Source organism: Centroberyx gerrardi, chromosome 20 (assembly GCF_048128805.1).
Source record: "Centroberyx gerrardi isolate f3 chromosome 20, fCenGer3.hap1.cur.20231027, whole genome shotgun sequence".
Lineage (NCBI taxonomy): Eukaryota > Metazoa > Chordata > Actinopteri > Beryciformes > Berycidae > Centroberyx > Centroberyx gerrardi.
Genome location: NC_136016.1, coordinates 9119901 through 9141744, shown reverse-complemented (window position 1 = coordinate 9141744; position 21844 = coordinate 9119901). Strand labels below are relative to the sequence as shown.

At 44.0% G+C, this 21844-nt stretch overlaps 1 protein-coding gene across 3 annotated transcripts; it reads right to left on the bottom strand.

Moving 5' to 3' along the window:
* Positions 1-302: 302 nt before the first annotated feature.
* Positions 303-20907, bottom strand: mta3 (metastasis associated 1 family, member 3). 3 transcript variants are annotated; one of them, XM_071907687.2, is made up of 19 exons: positions 20649-20907; positions 18416-18483; positions 16265-16358; positions 14675-14801; positions 14438-14501; positions 13969-14086; positions 13365-13467; positions 12733-12832; positions 12440-12628; positions 11290-11364; positions 10443-10501; positions 10141-10259; positions 9479-9636; positions 8230-8452; positions 6039-6131; positions 5660-5822; positions 5040-5085; positions 4814-4947; positions 303-474 (listed from the first exon to the last, which is right to left on the bottom strand). In XM_071907687.2, exons 1-19 carry the CDS (start codon positions 20674-20676, stop codon positions 303-305), a joined length of 2133 nt encoding a protein of 710 aa, XP_071763788.1. In that variant the 5' UTR covers positions 20677-20907. The 3 variants fall into 3 exon arrangements, with proteins under 3 accessions (XP_071763788.1, XP_071763789.1, XP_071763790.1); XM_071907688.2 differs by having other exon boundaries at positions 5040-5071; positions 5661-5822; XM_071907689.2 differs by having other exon boundaries at positions 4814-4932; positions 5040-5071; positions 5661-5822.
* Between the last annotated feature and the right edge of the window lie 937 nt (positions 20908-21844).

Sequence of the window (21844 nt, the reverse complement as noted above, 5' to 3'; positions counted from 1 at the left end):
GGACGCTGTACAGACAGGCACCGCTTGCAGTCAGGTGTATGTTTCTCTAGTGCATCACAGCTCACCACATCCTTCTCATGCCAAACAGTAAGACAGCTGGGTAAGTGTTGGGCAAGGATTATAACCGTATTTTCAGGACTAAAAGCAAGGAGGGTCCGAGGGTTGAACGAGAGGATAGGAAGGAGGGGAAAGGGGGGGGCACCCTTGTGTGTGCGTGTTTGTGTGTGTGAGTGTGTATGTGTGAGAGTTTGCTCGTGAGTGCGTATGTGGGTGGGCGTGGAGGCGGGGCGGTCCACGGTCGATCAGTCGTGGATGACGATGGGGCCTCGCATCCTCAGGCTGGGGTGGGGGTGCGGGGGGGCCAGGACCAGCCCCTGCGGCGGGACCTGGGAGGCCCTGCGCAGGGTGATCTGCTCACAGGGCTGCCGGCAGGCGCGCCTCAGCTGGGACCTGGACAGCAGCCGTCTGGCCCTCCTGGGTGGGGAGACAAGACAGGACGTTTAGTGAGGGAAGAGGGGTGGAGGGGTCAGTTTGCCCAGGAGGGGGCGAGGGGGGAGGGGTGTCTCAACAGAGCGGGGGAATGTTGCAGTCGCGGCCACACCCAACACACACTAATGCAAATCCAATACCAGTAAAAGCGCAAATTAGGGAGTTAAAGGAAAAACCCGCCCTCGGATACTCTTACACTGTGACACACAGTATCACCACTTTGTGATGTTCAGGGCCTTCCAGGAGTTATTTTATGATGAAGTGTTGTAATTTTCTTACCACTTGCCCTCAACCTTGTGTTAGCGGATTCCTACATTTCCCAGAATAACTTTCCACAACTCCCAGAGAACAGACATGAACTTGTGGCATTCAGCTGTAGGTTATACTGTATGTGTATGAGGATATATGTTTATGTGGAGAGAGCGACAGCAATATTGTTAGTATAGTAAGAGCAATAGAGAGAGTTTTTCAACTTAAGAGAAAACAAGAGTCACGTCCTTTACTCAATATTCAATATTGTGGCTGCATTTCATTCTGGTCTATTGAGGCTGCTGTCAGTGGAGAAATTGGTCTCTCTGCCTCTTCTACGATGGATTTCTCACTGCATGATTGTTGAACATCAGTGCAAAACAAGTCTAGACAGAAGCCTTCTGAGGGATTCTGAGGGACTGACACCTGACATTTACCGTTGATGTTTTAGATAGTTGAAAAATTTGAAAAGTCTATGTTTGGCCAGTTACCCACAGGAATAAGGAAAATACACCACCAAACAACAAAATGGGCCCAGAAATGCAAGGTGCATTGCCAAATTGCCAAAAGCTGTTTGTTGGTAGTGTTAAAGTGTTTTAGGGAAGGTTCAGCCGACTCCTGGCTTGATGCTAGTGTACATTACTTCTGACTGGTGGAGCCACCTACAGGCTCTTCACTTCCCAGCCACAGCCCGCAGTAGAATGGATGCCAAAAGGAACAAACAGCAGAGGCTGCATTTATTTCCTAAGTATATCAATTGTTTGGCTGGAGTTTGACAGTGATGCTTAAACTCAATGAGCCCACCTGGACTTGCTGGGCTTGGGTAAAGTTAGGCTGAATTTCCCACATAATCACTTGAATGTGGGTGTAAAAATGTTGTCATTATGGATTAACACTTGCCTTTGTAGTGTAGGCAAAAAACTGTTTTTGTCAGACATACTGGCCTGTATTCAGACAAAGACTAGCTCTGTCAGGTCAAAGTGTTGGTAACCCTCACTGGCACTGTCTGACACATAAGATGAAGAAACACATATGGAGAGCAGATTTTGAATTTAAAGTTGGTCCAAATTCTTTGGTGCAAGCAGAAGATTACAACGACTGAAGGCAACAATTTGTCTGGTTCCAGGCCCCTGAATAAGTCATTAGCGATAACCACTTTTTCTAATTTCACGGTGTTACAGGGAAGTGGAGTGCAACACTTAGTATCAGACAGTATCAGAGAATTACTAATATATATCAATGGTGTCAGGCAAGAGAAAGTAGCAGCTCTAAAGGTATTTTACAGCTTTTAAAGGGACGTATGTGGTAACATCCTGACTGCGGTGGGCTTTATGCTGTAACAGGGACGCTCTCTCACAGCCCACAGCAACCACTAGTAATAAACCTAAGTCCAGTGGGACACACTCACAAGTGTTGGACAAGGCACTAATGGAATTCATTTGGAGACAAATGCGAGATAAATAACCAAAATGTATCAGTGGTTATCCATATTTTCCTTTAGGTGGTCAGAAAAAACACTTTCAGGCTTAATATACAGCAAAAACCTGATTATATTCTTTCCTTTCCCCTCTCTCTATATCCCTCCTTCACCAGCACCAGGGTTGTTTTTCTTTTGCCGGCACAAAAAAACACATCAGTTCCCTGCTGTAATAGTGTTAGAACAGGCTCATATAGACTCTGTACATGTGTGTGTGTGTGTGTGTGTGTGTGCGTGCGTGCCCGTACGTGTAAGTGTATGCAACACTCATAAATTTTACATTCAAGGGCTGCGCACACACACGCACACACACACACACACACGTTGTTCTCGAACACAATGTACCCTAAGAATGATTGTCCACGAGCAAGACATTTATTCTCACTTAGAGTTAATGATGGAGCAGAACAGATAAAACGCAGCAGAACAGCACAGATGTAACTCTGGTCGCACACTATCTAAAGCTCTGCTGTCGACTGTCTGTTCAGCTGACTGTCGGGAGGAAGAAAAACATGTAGATCCACGCCAAAACATATCAAGCAGTCTCATTTACATCTCTCTCTCTCTTCCCTGTCTCTCTTTCTGTCTCTTTCTGTCTCATTGTCTTTGCTATGACTGATTTTCTCTCTTTTTTTCCGACTGCTTTGTTCAACTCTTGAACTTCATCTTCTGAGAATCTTATATCTCCACTTTCTGGTTAATCCCCCCCCCTCCTCTGTTCCCTCTTCCCTGCCCCCCCTCACCCCCCCGAATACCGCTAGTAACCCACTCCTCTCTGCTCTGTCAGATATTGTTTTCTGCATCACACTGGGGGAGAGAAAGAGAGAGAGAGAGACAGGGAGAGAGAGAGAATGGAACATTCCCATCGTCTGTCATTGGTGCCTGCCTATCAGAGGAGATCCATTAACATGTTATTCCATCTTTTATTTGAACAAAGCATCTTATCGTTCTCTACTGGGAAAGCAGATAGCAGCGTAACACTATAATGGAAAGGGTATGGCAGTGAGAACGGTGCTACTGTATCTCTCTCTCTCTATCTCCCTCTCCCTCTCACCCATGTTGATCCTGGTGGTAAGTGAGTGATCCATAAGAGTGCAGCCATGGCTAATGTGGTAATGATATTTCCACTCAGGGCCCAGCGGTGCCTGGCTCCTCTCTGGCCCATCTGCGCCAGTTAACTGCTCTAATTTTAGCCCGGCGGTCCGAGGGCGGCTGTGAGGGCCGAGTGCCATGGTTCATTTAGACACGGCGTTAATGGAGGAACATCTTTCTCCCTCACATGTGGCTGTGCACACTTGCGTCTGTGTGTGCGCACGCATGTGTGTGAGAGAGAGAGTGTGTGTCCATGTGCGTGTGTGTGTGTTAGAGAGAGAGAGAAAGAGAGATTGTGTATGTGTGTGTGTGTGTGCATGCGTGCGTGTGCGTGTGTGTGTCTGAAAAGCGACTCACCCCCCAGCTTTCCCTATCATTCCTTTATCCATGTCTACAACAAAGTATGTGATGATGGCTAGTGTTTGTAATAAGCGACGGACCGTATTATGAATGTGAGTAACCTGCTGTCAATTTGGGATTATTAAGACATTAACACAGCTATAACATAGCATAACACAGCATTTTCAAAATTTGGTACCTTTGTTGCAATCTCAAGCAAATCCTTGGTTTACAAGGGAAAAGAGGGGTACCACCTGTTTCTAGCCATTTGAAAGGAGCATCCCTGCGCTGATTCCTTCTCTGCCACTTCGGGACTGCTGGAGATGCTGCTGGAGATGCTGCTGCATCACGCTCTGTGGTGAGCTGTTTTCGGAGGAGCTCAGAAATTGGAATGGGTGTGTGTGTGCGTGTCTGCAGGAGGGGCTTTGCATTCTAACACATGACAAGATGAGATGGCAGAAGCAAGCTACAAACTGACTGCACGATGAGAATGAGACTCCACAGGTTTTCCCAGGCCGGCCAATCTCTGTTTTCTGCTTGTGCGTGAATTTTGAGAGAATTGTGCGTGTAGGTGACATGTTGCGTTGTGTCTGCGTGTGGATGTGTGTATATGTGTGTATGTGTGTGTGTGTGTGTAGATGTATGTGTGTAAGGGGAAGGGGGCTTACCGTCAGGAGATGTCTAAGGGCTGCATTTCTGAAATGAGACAAGCAGCCAGTCACTCACAGGAAGTGCAAACATATTCCACTGACCCAGAATGAAACAGGGCGCTAGATGGATCAGTGGGTCAGTGGTCCCATGTTCCCATGCACTTGTTTATTCCCTGTGTGCTTTATTATCTGATAAAAGTGCTTGTGTGCGTTGGCTTGCGTGTGCGTGCGTGCTTTAGCACCATAGTGACCTGTGGAGTCCCATTCGTCAGCCTGCACTATACTATGAAGAAACAGTTTGATGTCTACCTGCCTACCCACGGGACCTACAGCTGCCTAAATAACCACAGGGCAAAGATAACTCAGTATTCTCCTCTCTGCAGTCTGCTGTCAAAGCTTGCTCGGTCACAGCTCCCATCGCTGCGGTGCGCTGTCATTCAGCTTTCAGCATCGATTGCTTTCCATTCCCACACACAGTCAGCCAATCACAGGGCGGAGCGGGGTCAGCCGTGCTTACCTGGTCTCCCGGGTGACGAGGAAGAAGCTGTCGTCGGGGGCGTCGATCCAGTTGGGGCGTCTCTTGCGCATCATCACTCCGCCCCGGGCGTTGCCGCTGCTGCTGCTGCGGCCATTGTGCTGCGAGAAGCCAGTCTATTATCAGTTGATTACAATCAGCGGGCATGTAGTTGATGTGGAGGATTGATTTAAAAAAAAAAAGAGCTTGTGAGTTGTGAGATACCTACCAGGACGGGTCCACCTGTGGAGCCGGGGTTCTCTGCAAAAGAAGCCACAGCAAGGAGAGAAAGCATGAGGGAATCTGAGTGTCATTTATAAATAGTGTTGGGTGGTTTCAATAATAGTATTACTCTTCCCTGTAACAAGTATTGTAACAAATGACTCTCTCAATATCAGGAAACATAGTACAGTTACCAAGTCTTGTGTCATCACCTCCTCTAAATATCAGATTGAAGTTGAACCATCCAAATTATCTGCATTACCTCCATCCACTGATTTGTTTTCATTAGAATTAGTTGTCATCCTCTCACACAAACTATTTGGAAATGGCAGAAAAGTTTACCATCCTCGGGTGTATTCCCACTAATCTGATTTTATCAAGCAAAAGGGTGACAGGAACATTGGACATCAAAGCTATTTGGACCCCCTGATCATTTACAGGGGAGGTAATTGAGTTATCCCTGTTTCTGAAGGTAAGAGAGGATGCAATTACCAATTTTGGGGGAGTGTAACTTAAAAGTAATACGAGTAGCATACCAAATTACTGCTCCCAGGAAGTAATAAGTTAACATTACTTTTGAAATGGAATGGAAAGCAAGGAATGTGTGTGTGTGTGTGTGTGTGTGTACCCGAGCGTCTCTCCGGCTCGGCCCTGCTGTGGTGGTGGTAGCTGCGCTTTCCCAGCATGCCGTGGGGTCCGTGCGGGAGCGAGGAGAGGAGGCGTCGGGGGGGAGGGGCCTGCAGGCCGGGGGTGCGGTGGGAGCGCGGGGCGTGGGCCGCCGGACGGGACTCTGCAACAGAGACCACACAGCAGATCCATCAACTGCCAAATCTCTAAGATCAATCCAAAACAGCACCTTCAGGCTACTGGCTATGCTGGTCAGGGTGTTCCCAACAAATCACCTCATAGCACTTCCATTCAGGACACGGTATAAAATGAGATTGATTACGGTCAAGCGTTACAGCCCAAACATTGATTGTGTGTGTATTACCACAGTGTGATTTACCTAGGAACTGCAGAACACTGGTCAAAGTGCTCCTTGGGGCGGCTCTGGTTTTTGGCAGTCGAGTCCCCTGCCCTTCCGACACCCTTAACATATCTAAACCAAACACACACACACACACACATCACATTTACTAGCCAGTGCACAGTGTCTCATAGACTGCATCAACTCCCTGTCTACTGAACTACTGACTGACCAAGAATAGTAAACAGTGCTAAACACGACTGCAGAATCATACAATGAGAAACAAAGATGATGTCATTGGGCTGGTAAAAGTCTTCATGAAATCAGTTTTGACTGCTGGTCTAATTAAGGCAATTTTCATGTGCTCTGTGCAATGACACTCTCACACATAGATTCTTTGTTAATGAAAATGACTTATTCATTGTCCTACCTCATGTTTTTAAATTAACTCAGAGCAACAACGCAATGAGTCAATGCAAGTCAGTGAGTCACTTTTGTTAATGTGCTAACTTGCTATTGGAGATGGCATGACCACTGAATAATAGTTTCCTCACACACACCCATGCACATACAGATGTCAGTACATGCTTACATGCGCACACATCCAAAAAGCACACTGTAAACACACACACACACGTAACAGAATGTGAGGGCTTAATGGCAACAGGCACTGAAGGTTGAGTCCATGCTGGGGGAGGCGTGCCTTGGCGGGTCGTCTGGGCTCACCGGCCAATCAGTGAGTGTGGTGGAGTTGATGGACAGATACACAGACACATGAAGCACAAGGACTCAGAGAAGATGGTTTCAGGTGTGACTTTATTGGAGGACTACTCTCACGTTCACACAGTGATGAAAGAAAGAGAGCAAAAGAGGTAGAGGATGAGATGAGAATATTGCAACAACCGTTAGAAAAGGAAGAGGCAAAGAAGAAGAAGGAGGGAGAATGGCTCTGTATGGCGAATCCCATCCATAATACAGTATGTAGCCTATACTGTATGAGCATGTGGTCAGGGTTTACCAGATGGATGGGGGAAACTGGATGGATTCACACTATGAATAGACTTGAACACAAGAAAATAGCTGAATGAATGAATGAATGGTGTGACAAGGGACCGTTAACTGATTATGAGTGATCAAGGGGATCTGGTCCAGTCCATGAGTCCTGCATGTGCCGAGCCTAGTCTACAGAGGCGATGCAGCCACCAGCACACAGGTCAAGAGCAGCCAGCTATTCTTTGTGCCTGACAAGTCAATGTCTTCTCTTCAGCCTGAACCTCCCTTCTTTCAAGTTTTCTCAGTCCAAATCTTGTCTAGCTCTTTAACAAGCCAAGTGGTCAAACACAAACAATTCACCTTGTCTAACACACTCACACAATACACACACTATTAGCTGCGGGAAAAAGTGCACACAAAATGGATCACAAATCAAAATAAACTAAAAGAAATAGCATGGCAAACACACTGCAGCCTAGCTGAGGTTCAGGTCTACAATAGGCAATCATCCTGAACCTGATAGGGTGAAACATTCCTGGCTGAAACAACTCATTCAGCCATGACAGCATTGAGTGGGCGAGCCCCGCCAGGGGTGCCGTGCAAAATAGAGCTTCTCTTAGTAAAATACATTTCCTCTACATCTAACTTTAGCAAATATACGGCTCAGAGTAGAATATGGGTTCTATGGGTTCCTACTAGAATCTACTTGTTAATAACAGGAACAGCATCAAATCTGTTTGTGGTTTGAAAGTGTGAGTGTATGCATTGTGTGTGTGTGTGTAGGCGTGCTCATGTGGAATAGCCCTATTTACCAAGAAATGTCTGAGTAGAACTGCAACGATGGCTTTTGGTTCACAGTGATTTAAAACCGTAACAGAACAGAAAAAAACAACAAAAACACAAATGAAAAGATGATCAAAACTCATACTTATGAGGACAGGCAGTCTTTATTGGAAACAGGGGGTGGGAGAATACAAAAACCAAAATAATAATAATAATATAACAATAATAATAAAAACAGAAAGAGAGACAGACAGGGGGTGGAGGGGATAGACCAGAGATGGGCAGAGATGGGGGTTGATGAGGGGGCAGTCAGGGTGAGGAGGGGGTGGTGTGAGTGTGTGGTGTGTGTGTGTTTGTATGTGTGTGGTTCTGTATGTGTGCAGATGTATCTGTTGTGTCTGCAAGCGTGTGTGTCCACGTGGCAGAAGTTAGGAGGAATTGAAAGAGCTCTTACACTCTGCCTTTATGGCCCCACAGTTAATGGGGACAAAGGGTCGGCGCGCAGCACGGCGCAGCCTGATGATGTCACGGCACATGTGCCGGGCCAGCTTGGTGAGGCGGGTGGCCTGCAGCAGGAAGGCCTGCTTGGTCTTCATGGAGGACTTGGGGCTGCCACTGTTGCGCACCGGCACCATGTGGCTGGACTGGCGAGGGGCATGACCCCGCGAACGAGGCTCCTGGGAAGGAGGGAGGGACAGAGAGGGGGGGGATGGGAAATTGGATACAGTTAAACTGACAATAAAAAAAATCTGTTCACCACTCTCATCCCATCACTAAAATTACAGTCTGTATTACACCATGATGTCTACAAATATAAACAAACATTTTACAGCTACATTTAAAATTAATTTTAAGCAGTCAGACAGTACAGGCTGTATCAAAGACCTGCAAATCATTCCTAAAAAAGTAAAGATCTCCACACCCATAATGGAGCTTTCTACAAGGCTATACCCACACTTAGTACACCCAAGTTCTGTACTGGAAAAATAGACACATGGCATAATATTTATTTGTTTGGTTTATTTCCTTGAAAATATCCTCTTTTTATGCAACTTATATTCTTATACTACTATTCCCACTACTACTATTACTGCTACTACTATAACATGTAGTATAAATCTGTCAGATTTACATCAGCACAAAAAGGTAAACTACATTTACAGGGTGTCTTCCCTGCCCCGTGTAAGCTTTTAATGCCAGTTAGAATGAAATACAAGACCAATTCGATATTTGAAATAAACATGAAAACAACTGTAGATATATCAGAACAAAGGTCTGTGTGACTCGCCTGTTTCCTCACTGGAAAAACAGTGAGCTCAAATCGTCACCTGTGCAGGTGTTAATAAATTCACACACCCGGGAGCAACCTGCAGTGTGCGGATTCTACTTTTGTTTTATGCTTAATTTTTCTGTCTGGCACCGGTTTAATATTTGATAATATTATAATATTTGATATTTAATATTTGTGTCTTTACTCTGCTCGCTGGAAAAACAGCGCACAAAGAAGCCTCAACGTTAAGACCTCAGAAAAATAAATTCAAGATTGAAAATTCAAAATTGAAACTGTAATCAAGACCTTTAAGGCCATGGGTTCAGATGATTCAAGACATTGATGTTTTCAGGACCTGCAGGCACGATTTATATGGATTTACCCTTTCCCAACATCCCTTGTGTTTTAGGTCTGTGCCTCTGAGGGAACTTACAGTGCTTGCAGGACTAGGGGAAGTCTGTTCCTCTGGCCCCTCCGCTCTGCTAGGCATCTTCAGGCCGCCGTACTTCTTCCAGTACATCCAGCAGGACACGCACAGGCGGCACTGCATGTTGGGAGGCCCCCACGAGTACCACTGGGCCGATTGCATGGCTGTTAACATAGGACACGCACGACGGCTGGTTAGAGGCAATGCAGGGGAAAATAGTCCAAAAAAACACCTCAATCTCTCTTTCACTGTCCCCTCAAGTCTCTCCCGAAACGACACTCTAGATCCCTACTGTTGATAGGTGGAGATCAGTAACTACAGTGGGTCAATAAGACATCTAGAGAGGATGGATGGAGGGTGGGGGGTGGGGGGAGATGAAGGAGATGCAGAGTGGATGGTGAAAGGAAGGGGAGTATTGATCCCTGGATTAGTGGCGACAGCCAAGATACATTAGTGGTGATGGTCAAATTAGAAGGGGTGCACTTCCTCTAGTCTCAGAAACCCATGGGAGAGCTTAATAGAATCCGTTAGCTGGTTAATTCTGATTTTTGTTCATATTCTCCTTCACTACTAAATGATGATGAAATCATGTTTGTTCACTACTCTTGCTACTTAATTTCTCTCACACGTGCCATGCTAAAACAAACACACACACACACACAACTCACTGTAGCAGCTCTCGCAGGCTCTGCCCCCGCCTGCTGCGTGGTAGGCCCCCGGCCCCGCCCCGTTTACTGTTGCCATCTTCCCATTGGTCATTGAGATCTGGTTGGGGTTGGGCTTGTTACTGTCGGAGAGAAGAGGGAGAGGTTTAAGAAACAGACTAATTACCCACCTGCCTTCTGCAAGGGCTTAAGACACATTAAATATGCAGAAGTAATTTCAGCTCGCAGCCGCCAAGTAGACTGCAATAATACTGACAGTAGAACTCTGGCAGCAGAATAAAACAATCTGCAGTAAAATCACTTACTATGTGGGGATGTAAACCTGCTTCAGTTTGCTCTCTGCCTCTGCTGCCTTCAGTCTCTTCTGTTAGGAGAGAAACAGACACAGTGGAGGGGTTTAGGAGACCACGCTAATACAAACAAAATCATATACACATATTCATACAAATCCCCTTAGACGCCATGCCGGTAGGCGGCGTGAAAACGTGACTGTTGGATTACAAAGATAATCATTAAATGCCCCACTGACTGCAGTTCAAACAAGCGGGTCGGTTCCTTTCTTCCCGTCATGTGATAGTTTTCCACCCAGCTATCATAGAAAATCCATAAAGTTGATTTATATTTCATCACATGAATAATCCTTTGGCACGGAAGGTTTTAACCCTTTGTTGTCAGACTCCTTAAGGTCTATGAGGTTGAGTCATGATTTATAGATGGATAACCATTTATGGGGTGACATGGGACAACGGGAATTCTTACATTTACATTTTACATACTGTATTTCACTGACACTCTTATCCAGAGTGACTTTTGTCAGTGCTAGTCCCTCGGTCAACAAACATCTCTGTTGTCAAGGAAACTCTGTCTACACTTGAATAATTAATTTTAATCTTAATTACTGCACTGGGATTAGATTTCTTAATTTGCTCACAAATGGTGTATCGTATTTTGCACTGATGTGATTGATGCACTGATTTTGACTCAATGTCTTGAGTCAGATAAAATGTCTTTTATCTGATGTTCATCGATTTGGTTTATGTTGTCATTTGTGGGTTTTTTTTTTAAATTGTGTTTTTACTGTAAACCCTTTCTGCAAACCAAATCTTCCCTTATGGGAGAATACATTTTGGAATCTAAATAAATTAATCTCACCTGTTGCACATATCTGTCTGTGGTCTTCCACATGTAGTAGTACTCTATGATACTGGTCAGAGACTTCCACGGCAGCTGCACAGGAGAGAGAGCGAGAGTGAGAGAGAGAGAGAGAGAGAGAGCGAGAGAGAGAGCGAGAGCGAGAGCGAGAGAGAGAGAGACAGAAAGCAAATTAACGGTATTAATATCTCATGTTCTTGCCGTCTGGGTGCGAAAGCCTCCATGTATATTCATGAGCGGAGCATCGTGACCACAGAGGCTCAAAGCTACCAGCTTTGAACACCAGACAGAAACACACACGGACAAACCGACACACACAGTGATTCACACATGTAATAACTATTTATGAGGGCCTGGTGTCGATGCACACATCCTTATCCTGCATTCACATTGTATAGGTACGCGGTAAACGGTAAACTGGATGTTCACTGTTTTCAATGGGCCTGGTGTGAAGTGCTGTCTGCCACGCCTGCAGACAGAACTTGTCGAAATTAATTTAAGTACGTTTGTCTACCTGCTCTTCTTGTCTCCTCTTCCAATGAAAATAAAGCAGTGAATAAGAGCTTTCTTCTTCTGACCATTTTGGAGTACATGGGAAAAAGATGTAATGCTAAATTTAGGTTTGACTAGGCTATTCCAATTCCCTGCTTAGCTTCCTATTCATTAGCAGTGGGAATCATATTTGATATTTAATGCAAAATATGACTGTTTATTTAATTTTGAAATAAAAAGAAATATTCCAAATGAATGGCCACACAATGCTATTTAACGGATCGTTTTTTATTGTATCAATGCGCACTGATTGTGGTCAAGCCTCTGTTCAGGGACAGGCAACCATGTGCGACAAAATGCCAACAGTATGCAGGTTTTCATTCAAACTAAAGGCTACACAAGGTGATTTCACTGATTAACACACCTTCAACCAGAGAGAAGTCAGTGAAATCACCTGCTGTAGTCTTTGACTGGAATGAGAACCTGCATACTCTTGGCCCTCCATGGTACATAATTGCCTATTCCTGCTCGTTTATCAAATTCACCTTGGCAACAAGAAAGCAATTTGCTATTGTGGTTGACTGACATCCCACAATGCCAACCGACATGGCTTTTTATAAGTCACAGCGTGAGCGCAGCATTAGACAAACACACTTACAAAGTCTTGTCGGATGTCGTTGAAGTCTTTGCCGTATTTCTCCAGCGCCTCTTCGAACATGCCGGCCTCGGAGGCGCTCCACTCCTCCATCTCGTCTCTGCACAGCACCGGGCCGCCCGCAGGGACCAACACACTCAGCGCGCTGGACAGGTCGTAACCATGGCGATGCAGTGTGTCCATCGCATGGAACTATAACCATTGGACACAAGACAACAGAGAAGAGGGGTTACAATCCAATGACTCGAATTAGGATCAGGCACTGCAAGGTGTGTGTGTGTGTGTGTCCAACTCACCAGCGTGATATCTCGTGAGGCTGCAGCTGCGCTCATGTGTAAGCTAGGCTGCCTGACTGAACTGCTGCAGTCCAGCGCTCGAGCAAAGGTCCCAACCGCCCTGTAAATTTAGGAACACACACACAGACGCACACAAAATAAAAATCACTTTATAATAAAGGCGTTACTGATTCGATACTGCATAACTACACATCCTCACGAGCCATCCCTCACATAAGAAGATGATCTCCTTTCACTGGCCATTTATTAGAGTTTTGGATGCAGTTTGTGAACCCAAGAGTATATGGATGTCAGAGCCAATCACACATGCCATGGCTAGTACACCCCTTCCCCTCCATAATAATTGAAAAAGTAATTACTGTGCACACATACAGCATACATAGCATCTCATGATAGCATCTCTCTCCATAATTCCTAATAAGTGGCCTGTGTTTGTTGGTAAGAGGTCAGAGGTGAAGGGTCATAACGTGCCAACACTAAGAATTGGTTTATCTGTTTGTTAGTGAGAAGTTAGAGGTTGGGACTATAGTTAGAGCAATTCCATGTAGGAACACGTTACGATCGTGACTATTTGTCTGGTAATGAGAGGGTAGGAGGACAGAACTGTTGGGGTCAGAGGTCAAAGGCCATACCGTGCCACCACTAGGAATTGGTCTATCTGTTTGTTGGTGAGTGGACACTCTGGATCCCACAGCTTCTCCTCTAGCTTGGACTGGTCTCTGTCATCTGCCTCGCCTGCAGGACACAAGAAGAAAGGCTTACAGAGAGTACAGCAGTTTGATCAATGGATGGAATTACTTTATAATCTAGATTATTTTGCTAAATATTGTATTTGAGGAACACAATTATTTTACTTCACTTTTGGCAACACCATTACAATTTTCAACTACAGTGGTCATTCTGAATTAAATGAAATGTCTATTGCGGATGTGCTCATATTCTAGGATTATTAACTATGGAAGCTAAAATCAAGTTACAGTATACCATTCAACACGATTACTGGTGCAAGTCATAGCATGGCCACTAGCATGACCACTCTCTAAACCATTGTAATGGCCATTCAAACAAACACACACACACACACACACACACACCATTATAGCTGTCGTTAATGCAGCTAGAGGCGAAAGGATGTTTGGATATGGGCGTAAATAAATACCTAAAAGATATAGCCGTAATTAAATGGTTCAAGTGTCCGTATGGGTGAAAGTGTGTGTGTGTGTGTGTGGTCCTCACCCTCTTGTAGCATTTCTGGTACGTCTGCCTGAAAGCGCGGTCCCACTCTGATCTCTCCTTTGTCTGCCAGCAGTGTCTTCTGTGTCGGGTCGTACACCAGGGAGTAGAAGAAGGTATCCTGGAGAAAATGACACACCAGAAACCAATACTATAAAAATGCCTCCAAATCTTAAGACCAATAAGGTTTAGTCTCTTAGAACAATATCTGGACTGTCATTTCTTTGCCATTATAGAGCCACTGTTCCTTAAGGTAGTTAGGATGTCCTAAAATAATAGGATGGTAAAGCTTTAATAGGAAACCAACTGCTGCAACTGCAAAATTGGATTTTTCCTTATCTTTGACGTTTGAGGTAAGATAATGTTGTGCCCGGTCTCCCCTAGAATATATGACTTAGATCTGCAATGGCCAGTTTGTGTAAACCAACAGCTAATAAGGAACGATGATATCAATTTTCTCTCTCAAGCTCACCTCTTTGTCAAGGTACGAAAGAACCGCTTCAGTCTCATTCAATAACGCCACACTGCACTTCCCCCTATGAGAGAGATAAAGAGAGAGAGAACGGTGATGATGTGGGACAACAACATGGGAAGTGAGCAGTGGCTGATTTGTGTGTTCATGGCTGGATGAGTGACTATCCATGGGCACTACCTGCACATGATGAGATGTAGGGTTAGAGCGTATGTATGTGTGTGGGAGTCTGTATACCTGATGTGCGTTGCAGGTAGACTCTCATACTGCCGGGAGAGGAAGAGCTCTCTGTGGCGAAGTTGGTGTTTTTGTTTGTCTGTTAGGTCTGTCTCTGTCGGGTTCTCCTTCTCCTCTTCCAAGTCCTCTGCACAGGCAAACACAGAGGAATAGGACATGAGGAAAGATATTAAATAACTAACTGGGGGAGGCAAACACATCAATCATGAATTTCAGACCCGTTAAACACATGGTACCACCACCCCAATATGTGTTACAGGGGCAAGGTGAAGAAAACAAGACATGGCACATGACAAGACCATCGCTGTGGAGATTAGATTTGAGTAAAGTGGGAACGAGGCAACATGTTTCCAAGACTATGCCAAAAGGAGACAGGAAAATAGTCTACGCAGAGGACAGGGGTCACACTCAAAGAAATTATATTTTGTTTATTTAAGAATTTACCCGTGACATAAAGTTATAAGATATGCTAAAAGATAATCAAAATTGCTAAAGCTAAAATCATCAATTTACCGCTCACATTTTATACAAGGCCATTTCACATTTATTTCGTAACTGTACTGTTTGTGCTTAGATTTACAACAATGGGCTGGTACAAAGGCTCTCGAATGCATAGCAGTAAAGAAATAACCTCTGCCATCCGTGAAAGATGCTCAAACTATTATGCTCAGGGGTAGAAATTACATTTTAAAAACACAGTGCTCATCCAGACATAATGGAAAAGCAGGTGGGCTGCAGCTGATTCAGCACATATTGCCAGGCAGCAGCACATTTTGCAGACACACATTCTATAACACTGTTGAACATCATTATATATAGGCAAATATTTGTCAATTCAAGTTTTGGGGATACATAAAAACCATCTGTCATTGGCATCTTTCTATTATTACACTAGTTGGCTAGTTGTTTTCACTAGCCACTAGTAACACTAGCCCAATTTCCCAGATAGGAAATCCTGCATAAATGACCCACAGCCTCACCACAACAGAAGGGTGACTCAGTTTGGGAAACACACTCAGATACTGGCCCATTCAAACATGAACACAATACAAACAACTGAAGGATTAACTTTTCTGACAAAGGTAGCAGGTGTGGTTTGTTCAGTTGTTCATGACTGTTCCCTTCCTGCTCCAAGGAGTTTAGTTTACTAATTATCTGCGATTTTTGCATTTGTACATGCTATCATAAGAAGGCTGGATTTTTTCACTCGGTTCAACACACTCAGTTGTGAGTGTTTGATCTAGGGTGCAACGATTAGTAGACATAATTGACTAAATTGATTATAAAAATGTATCAACATGGATTTCTATCATCGATGGGTCAAATGATTTTTTAATTTTCCGGCTGTATGCATGAAAGATACGTCTTAGTGATGCAATGGCATCAGAAGGGCTAGGTGGTGGCAGCAGGTGGCTGTTGTTGTCCTCACATATGTTGATATACAAGTTTTAAATGAAATGGTGCTAGGTCTTAACACATCAAACTATCAGAGAACTCTGACTCCTCATCTCATTCACGTGCAACGCCTACACAAAAAGTTTCACATTATTTAAAGAAAACGCTGCCTGTGTGACAGGGGTTACTACTGACTTGCATGTTTGTCTGCGAGCTGGATGAGGCTATGGGAGATGTCTCTCCTCCTGTAGAAGCACACCACCTTGGCCTCCACGTTCCCACTGGCGGTCTGAAACACAGAGAGAAACAGAGATACAGGAGGACTGAAAAAAGTGGTAACACCTCCCTGCACCAACTCTAATTTCCCAAGAGACCTGGCTCCTTTGTGATGCTCATCAAGCTATGCTGCTATGACAGGCTGACCAGGCCAGCAACAACCCTTTTGATCAGATGACTAATTGATTGACTGACTGACTGTATAATTAGGCAGACAGGCTTATTGACTTGGCCAATATTAAATGCCATGACTGATGGAGAAGGAATGGGTGTGGGGGTAAGATGGTGGGAATACTGCAGCCAACTTCTGCTGCTTCATTGTTTCTACGCAGGCCATAGGCGAGGGAGGATGCACTGTATGACAATGATGCAACCAAGTGAGACTAGCATTGCAATCCAGGCCAAATTTTACGAAATCAGGGAGATTCCGATTTTTACAATTTGTGTGGAACAGCGTAACTGGGGCTAAATCCAATTACAATCTTACTGTGTGCATTCACCCTATCCTGAGATCCCAGTGCACACTCACAGTTTATGGCAATTATAACAATGACAATGTACAGCCCCAATGCCCAAACCTATCTGAGCTCCTGAAATGTGCACTATAAGCCATTTGAAAAGACTTGGAAGCCCCCCCACCGCCTACACATACTCCCACAGGTGTGGCCTCGCTCACAGGCAGGTTGCCATATCAACGACAGTTGGGAGACAAGTAACATCTGTCTCTTTGCATCATATTACAAACACTTTTAAACACAAAACACTGTTGCAGGAGAGGGGGTCCCAGGACCTCCAAACAGACAGGCATCCAAGCTATTCACCCTCAGGCACAAATGACACACAGCACAAATATAAATAATAGCTGCTGCGCAGCAGTGAGTCGGGGCCAGGCATTTTGAGGAGGAAGAAGAAGAAGAAGAAGAAGGAGGAAGAGGAGGAGGAAGTTGAAAAATAGGAAGAGGAGGAAGACAAATGAGAAATACAGGAGGGTCCATCAGCAGAACGGTCCGGACGAAAAATATCATTAAACCTTGAAATCATGTGTCTCTAATTCACACAGCACAATGCCTGAATAGGTATAAGCATGTTCATTCTGCATTACCCGGGTCTCGAACTCACAACCTTTGCCACCAATGGCAAGTCGTGATCATGTTGAGCTACCTGAGAAGTGGGAAAATCAGAGGTGGCTTCACACTAGGACTTAGGCAACCACCAGGGTGCCCGATAGCAACTGTCCATGCATGTACAGGCAGATTTCAAACTAGTGTCAAAAATTCAGTTATCAAGACAAAATTCTGAGAATTTGCATACTTCATGTAGACAACATAGAGATGTCTGTAAGTTATTTCTTACAAAGATTGAATGCTCCATAAGCCAAAAACTGATGTTTAAAGATGCTCTATTTCCATTGACTGCAATAGTATACATGAGGATAGAATTAAAAATTCAGTTTTTGAGATACAAGTATGAAATTTTATATACTTCATCTAACATGACAGCAACATTTTGTCATTTATTTTCATGAACATTGTAGCTTTATTTAGCGAGAATTTGCAGTAGCTGTTTACAGTACCGTTTACAGTAAAACATTTTGATGGACTGTGGGCTCAATTTTTGATAATTCAAAAATCTGGCTGGATCGTTTGTGGAGGACAGTCTGAAGATGTTGTGTAGCAAGTTTGGTGTCAATTGAAGAAAAAATGTGGGAGAAGATAGGTTTAATTAGTTTTACAGTTTTTGAGAAAAACAGAGTGATGGAGTTCATAATTCCTGGCAGCTCGAAGCATGTGAACATTTCTGCTCAGTTGGGCCTACATTTTGGTGAAAGTTGCAAAGCCGTAGCACGTACGCCTGATTTGTTATGAATTTTCAAAGTTTTAAACTTTAGATGGTTGCTGTAGCGCCACCATCAGGACTATTAGCCCACAATGCCAGTTGAGGAAGTTTGGCGATTTCCTCGTAGGAAGAAGCAGAATAATAATAACATTGGCAAATACAAGAGGGACCGGCCCCTAATGACATACACACACACACACACACACACACACACACACACACACGTCTCAGTACCTTGTTGAGTTCCTCTATCCGGCGGATCAGGTAAGGGTTACTGGAGGAATTCTCAAAGAACACGTAATCTGCAACAGAACACACACACACACAGATCACATCACTGTACCAGACCACTGTTAGGCTGCAGGGCCTGCGAGGTCAAGTAGAAAAAATATAAAAGTAATAAAAATATATTAGAGATTAATCTTCACTCCGATTCATTCAAGGAGGGGGAAGTGGTTGAGCAGTGCAATCGCCCCCCTCAGTTATTACCATTGGATGTATCCTTGAGCAAGGCACTTCATGCCCTGCTGCTACAGAGGAGCTGCTCAGTGGAAGACACAGTAGAAGACTGTGGTGTGTGATTGTGTGAATGTGAAGCATAAAATCAACAAACATTTCCTGTGTAAATAGAGGTTCAAAAAACGTCTTGTTTTTTGCACATAACTAATAAAATGGCTAATTATAACCATCACCACCAGGGATAAGACAAACAGAGTGAACCAAGTCAAGAGACAGGACGTAACCAATCCATTATGTGCAGCGCTAGGTTTTCACGGCCTGTGGGACAGTGACTTTATTGACCTCACATTTGTATAATGTCATTACTTTTATGTGTGTTGTAAGATAAACAGATTGATAAGGATGCAGCAAAGTTATAAAAGCTGAGTCTCCATTCCCCACTTTCCAAAACAACATAAACATGGTTACCACAAGCCACAGTGGCAGAAATCCAGCCTGATTCAACTCTCCTCCTAAGCAAAAACTTTCAAGCTAAAATCAGCTTCAGTCTGGGGCCTTTAAATGCTGTCGAATTTGAGGATGGCACACATGGACAACCAATTAAAGGGGTAAATATCACTGGGAATGTGGGAATTTTCTGTGTTTCCTCAGTTGCCAAGATGTGACATTTAGGGGGTGCAGAGCATGGAAGCCATGTCAACAACGGATGGTAAAGATTATGTATTCAGTTATTATGTTATTGTTTAACATTCTATTAGCATTGCTGTCTGTTTTCATTATCTGTTTAATCTGTAGTTGTCTTCTATTTTTTATTTTAATACATTAACTAATATATGAATTACACCCCTGACAGGCATATATTCCTCTTTATTTTGACACTGCAGCACAAAGTAGCTCTTTGCCACTTGCTTTCTAAAATAAACAGCAGCCACCAAAAAATAATTTCGTTTATTGATCCATTTTGTTATTAATTCAGACTTTAAAAAAAAATACACTTGAATGCATCGACAAGTCTTATTTACTTCCGACCTAAGGAGTGGGAGTTTACAAAAAGCACTTGAAGGCAGCAGGAGTAGCACCGCAGTAGATGTGACCAGTTTGACAACAACATGCCGATACATTGTAACGAATAAACTGATACACCCGTGATAAACTGTTGCCAATAATGTCATCTGGGCAAAGATGCTGGAGATTGTTTATGTTTACGTTACATGTGTGGCTTCTGTCCTTTTTGGGTTATTTCACAGGCCACCTAGAGATTTGCAACCCGAGTATGTGTGAAGAGAGGGTGTAAGGTTTAATCCAGCTCGACGCAACGACGCCATGAAACGAGACAATAATTTGATGTTGAATTCCAGTGGACTGCTAACCAGCTAGCTAGCAAGTGAAGCCAAATTGCTAATTAATTGCACTTGTGCTCAATGTAGCTGAATACTGCGCCAAAACACGGCATCTAATGCTGGCCGAATTATTCGATACAATGTTTAAATACTGTAAACCAAACGCTAGGGCTGCAATAATGGTAATCAGTGAACCCACTGCTGGTGCTAACGTTAGCTAAATAAGGACTCGTACTAATGGCTGCATGCCAGAAGAGGCAAATACAAAGGCAGTCTCACAGACTCCCCGTGGCAACATATTAGCAACCTTTAATGCACATGTCTAGTCAAATAGTCCCATTGCGTATCAATGCCTCTGTGCGCCTGAAGCAATTATCCGAAAACAAAGGTGCCGACAATGGAAAAATGTTTACAATGTGAGCTAGCCATTTAGCAAGCTGGCGGCTAGCTGCTGTGGCCACGATAGACGCGAGGCCTGACCCATTTTGAATCCCAAATATTTAGAAATTCTCACTTTTCTACTCAAACTTACTGCATCCCCGTTAGTTCAACGCCAAGGAATGTCACCATTAACTGTACATGAACAAAGATATCGCTGCATAATCCCTACAGAAAGCCAAACTTGACGTGTTTCTACTTGATAAAAAGATCCACACTGACATACATACCTCCGACCCGGTACATGTTGGCCGCCATTTCTGCCCTCCCGGAGTGTTAAAACGCAAACCATAAACTAAGAGAAATAGAATAAATTAATAAAAACGATAAAACTGTATTACTTAAAACGTAAACGGTGCGATATTTTGTGGTCGTCGAGACTCGGATCTATAACCAATTGGGAGATTTTTGGCAACGTAACCCCCCTCCTCCTAGGATTCACAGTAGCCTATACAATACAGTGAACTCACACCAGCCAAAAGAAGTCGGATCAACCCGAAAAACCACTGACTGGTGACGGTGGGAGGGGGACCGCGCACGCGCAAACACACACACACACACACACACACACACACGCACACACATACATGGACGCGCGCGCGTCCCCATACTTGGGAAGTCTTATCACCTACAATCTTTGATATAAAAACTGTGAGTGTGTGTGAGTGTGTGTGTGTGTCCTTACCAAAAACAACTATAGTAATCCTATAGTAGATTTTAGTAGGATACATAAATATATCAGAAAAACCCTTGACACATCAATCAGCTATATAGCTACAAGTCCCTATAGGAATATTATAGCAATAGTACAGTGACACCATGGAGATAAAAAAAAAAATAAAAAAAAATAGCGTACCATAAAGAACGATAAGACGACTATAAACTCACGGTATCACAGAAACAGTATAAGTCCCCACATAATTATTATAGGATTATAGGAACACGACTAAAGATGAAAAAAAAAACTTAAAAAAAACTCTATATACGAGTTAGTACAACAGGTCACTAAAGTCACTATTGGGTAGCCTACTCCAGACGCGTTATAAATGCCTAAAGTAATATTATAGCCTAATGATTTTTACTTATGTGTGTGTGTGTGTGTGTGTGTGCGTGTGTGTGTGTGTGCGAGAGAGAGAGAGAGAGAGAGAGAGAGAGAGAGAGAGAGAGAGAGAAAGAAGGATGACCATTCACTTTGGAGATCATTAGATGTGCGTAAAATTCCGCTCCCTCTGCTTTCTGTCTGCATAGTTCTCTTTCTGTGTGTGTGTGTGTGTGTGTGTGTGTGTGTGTGTGTGTGTGCGAGAGAGAGAGAGAGAGAGAGAGAGAGAGAGAGTGTGTGTGTGACATCACTGATGGGATTGGCTCTCCCTGATTGGGGTGGAGAGTCTCCTCTGTACAGAGGGAGAGGAGGAGAGTGAGGGACAGC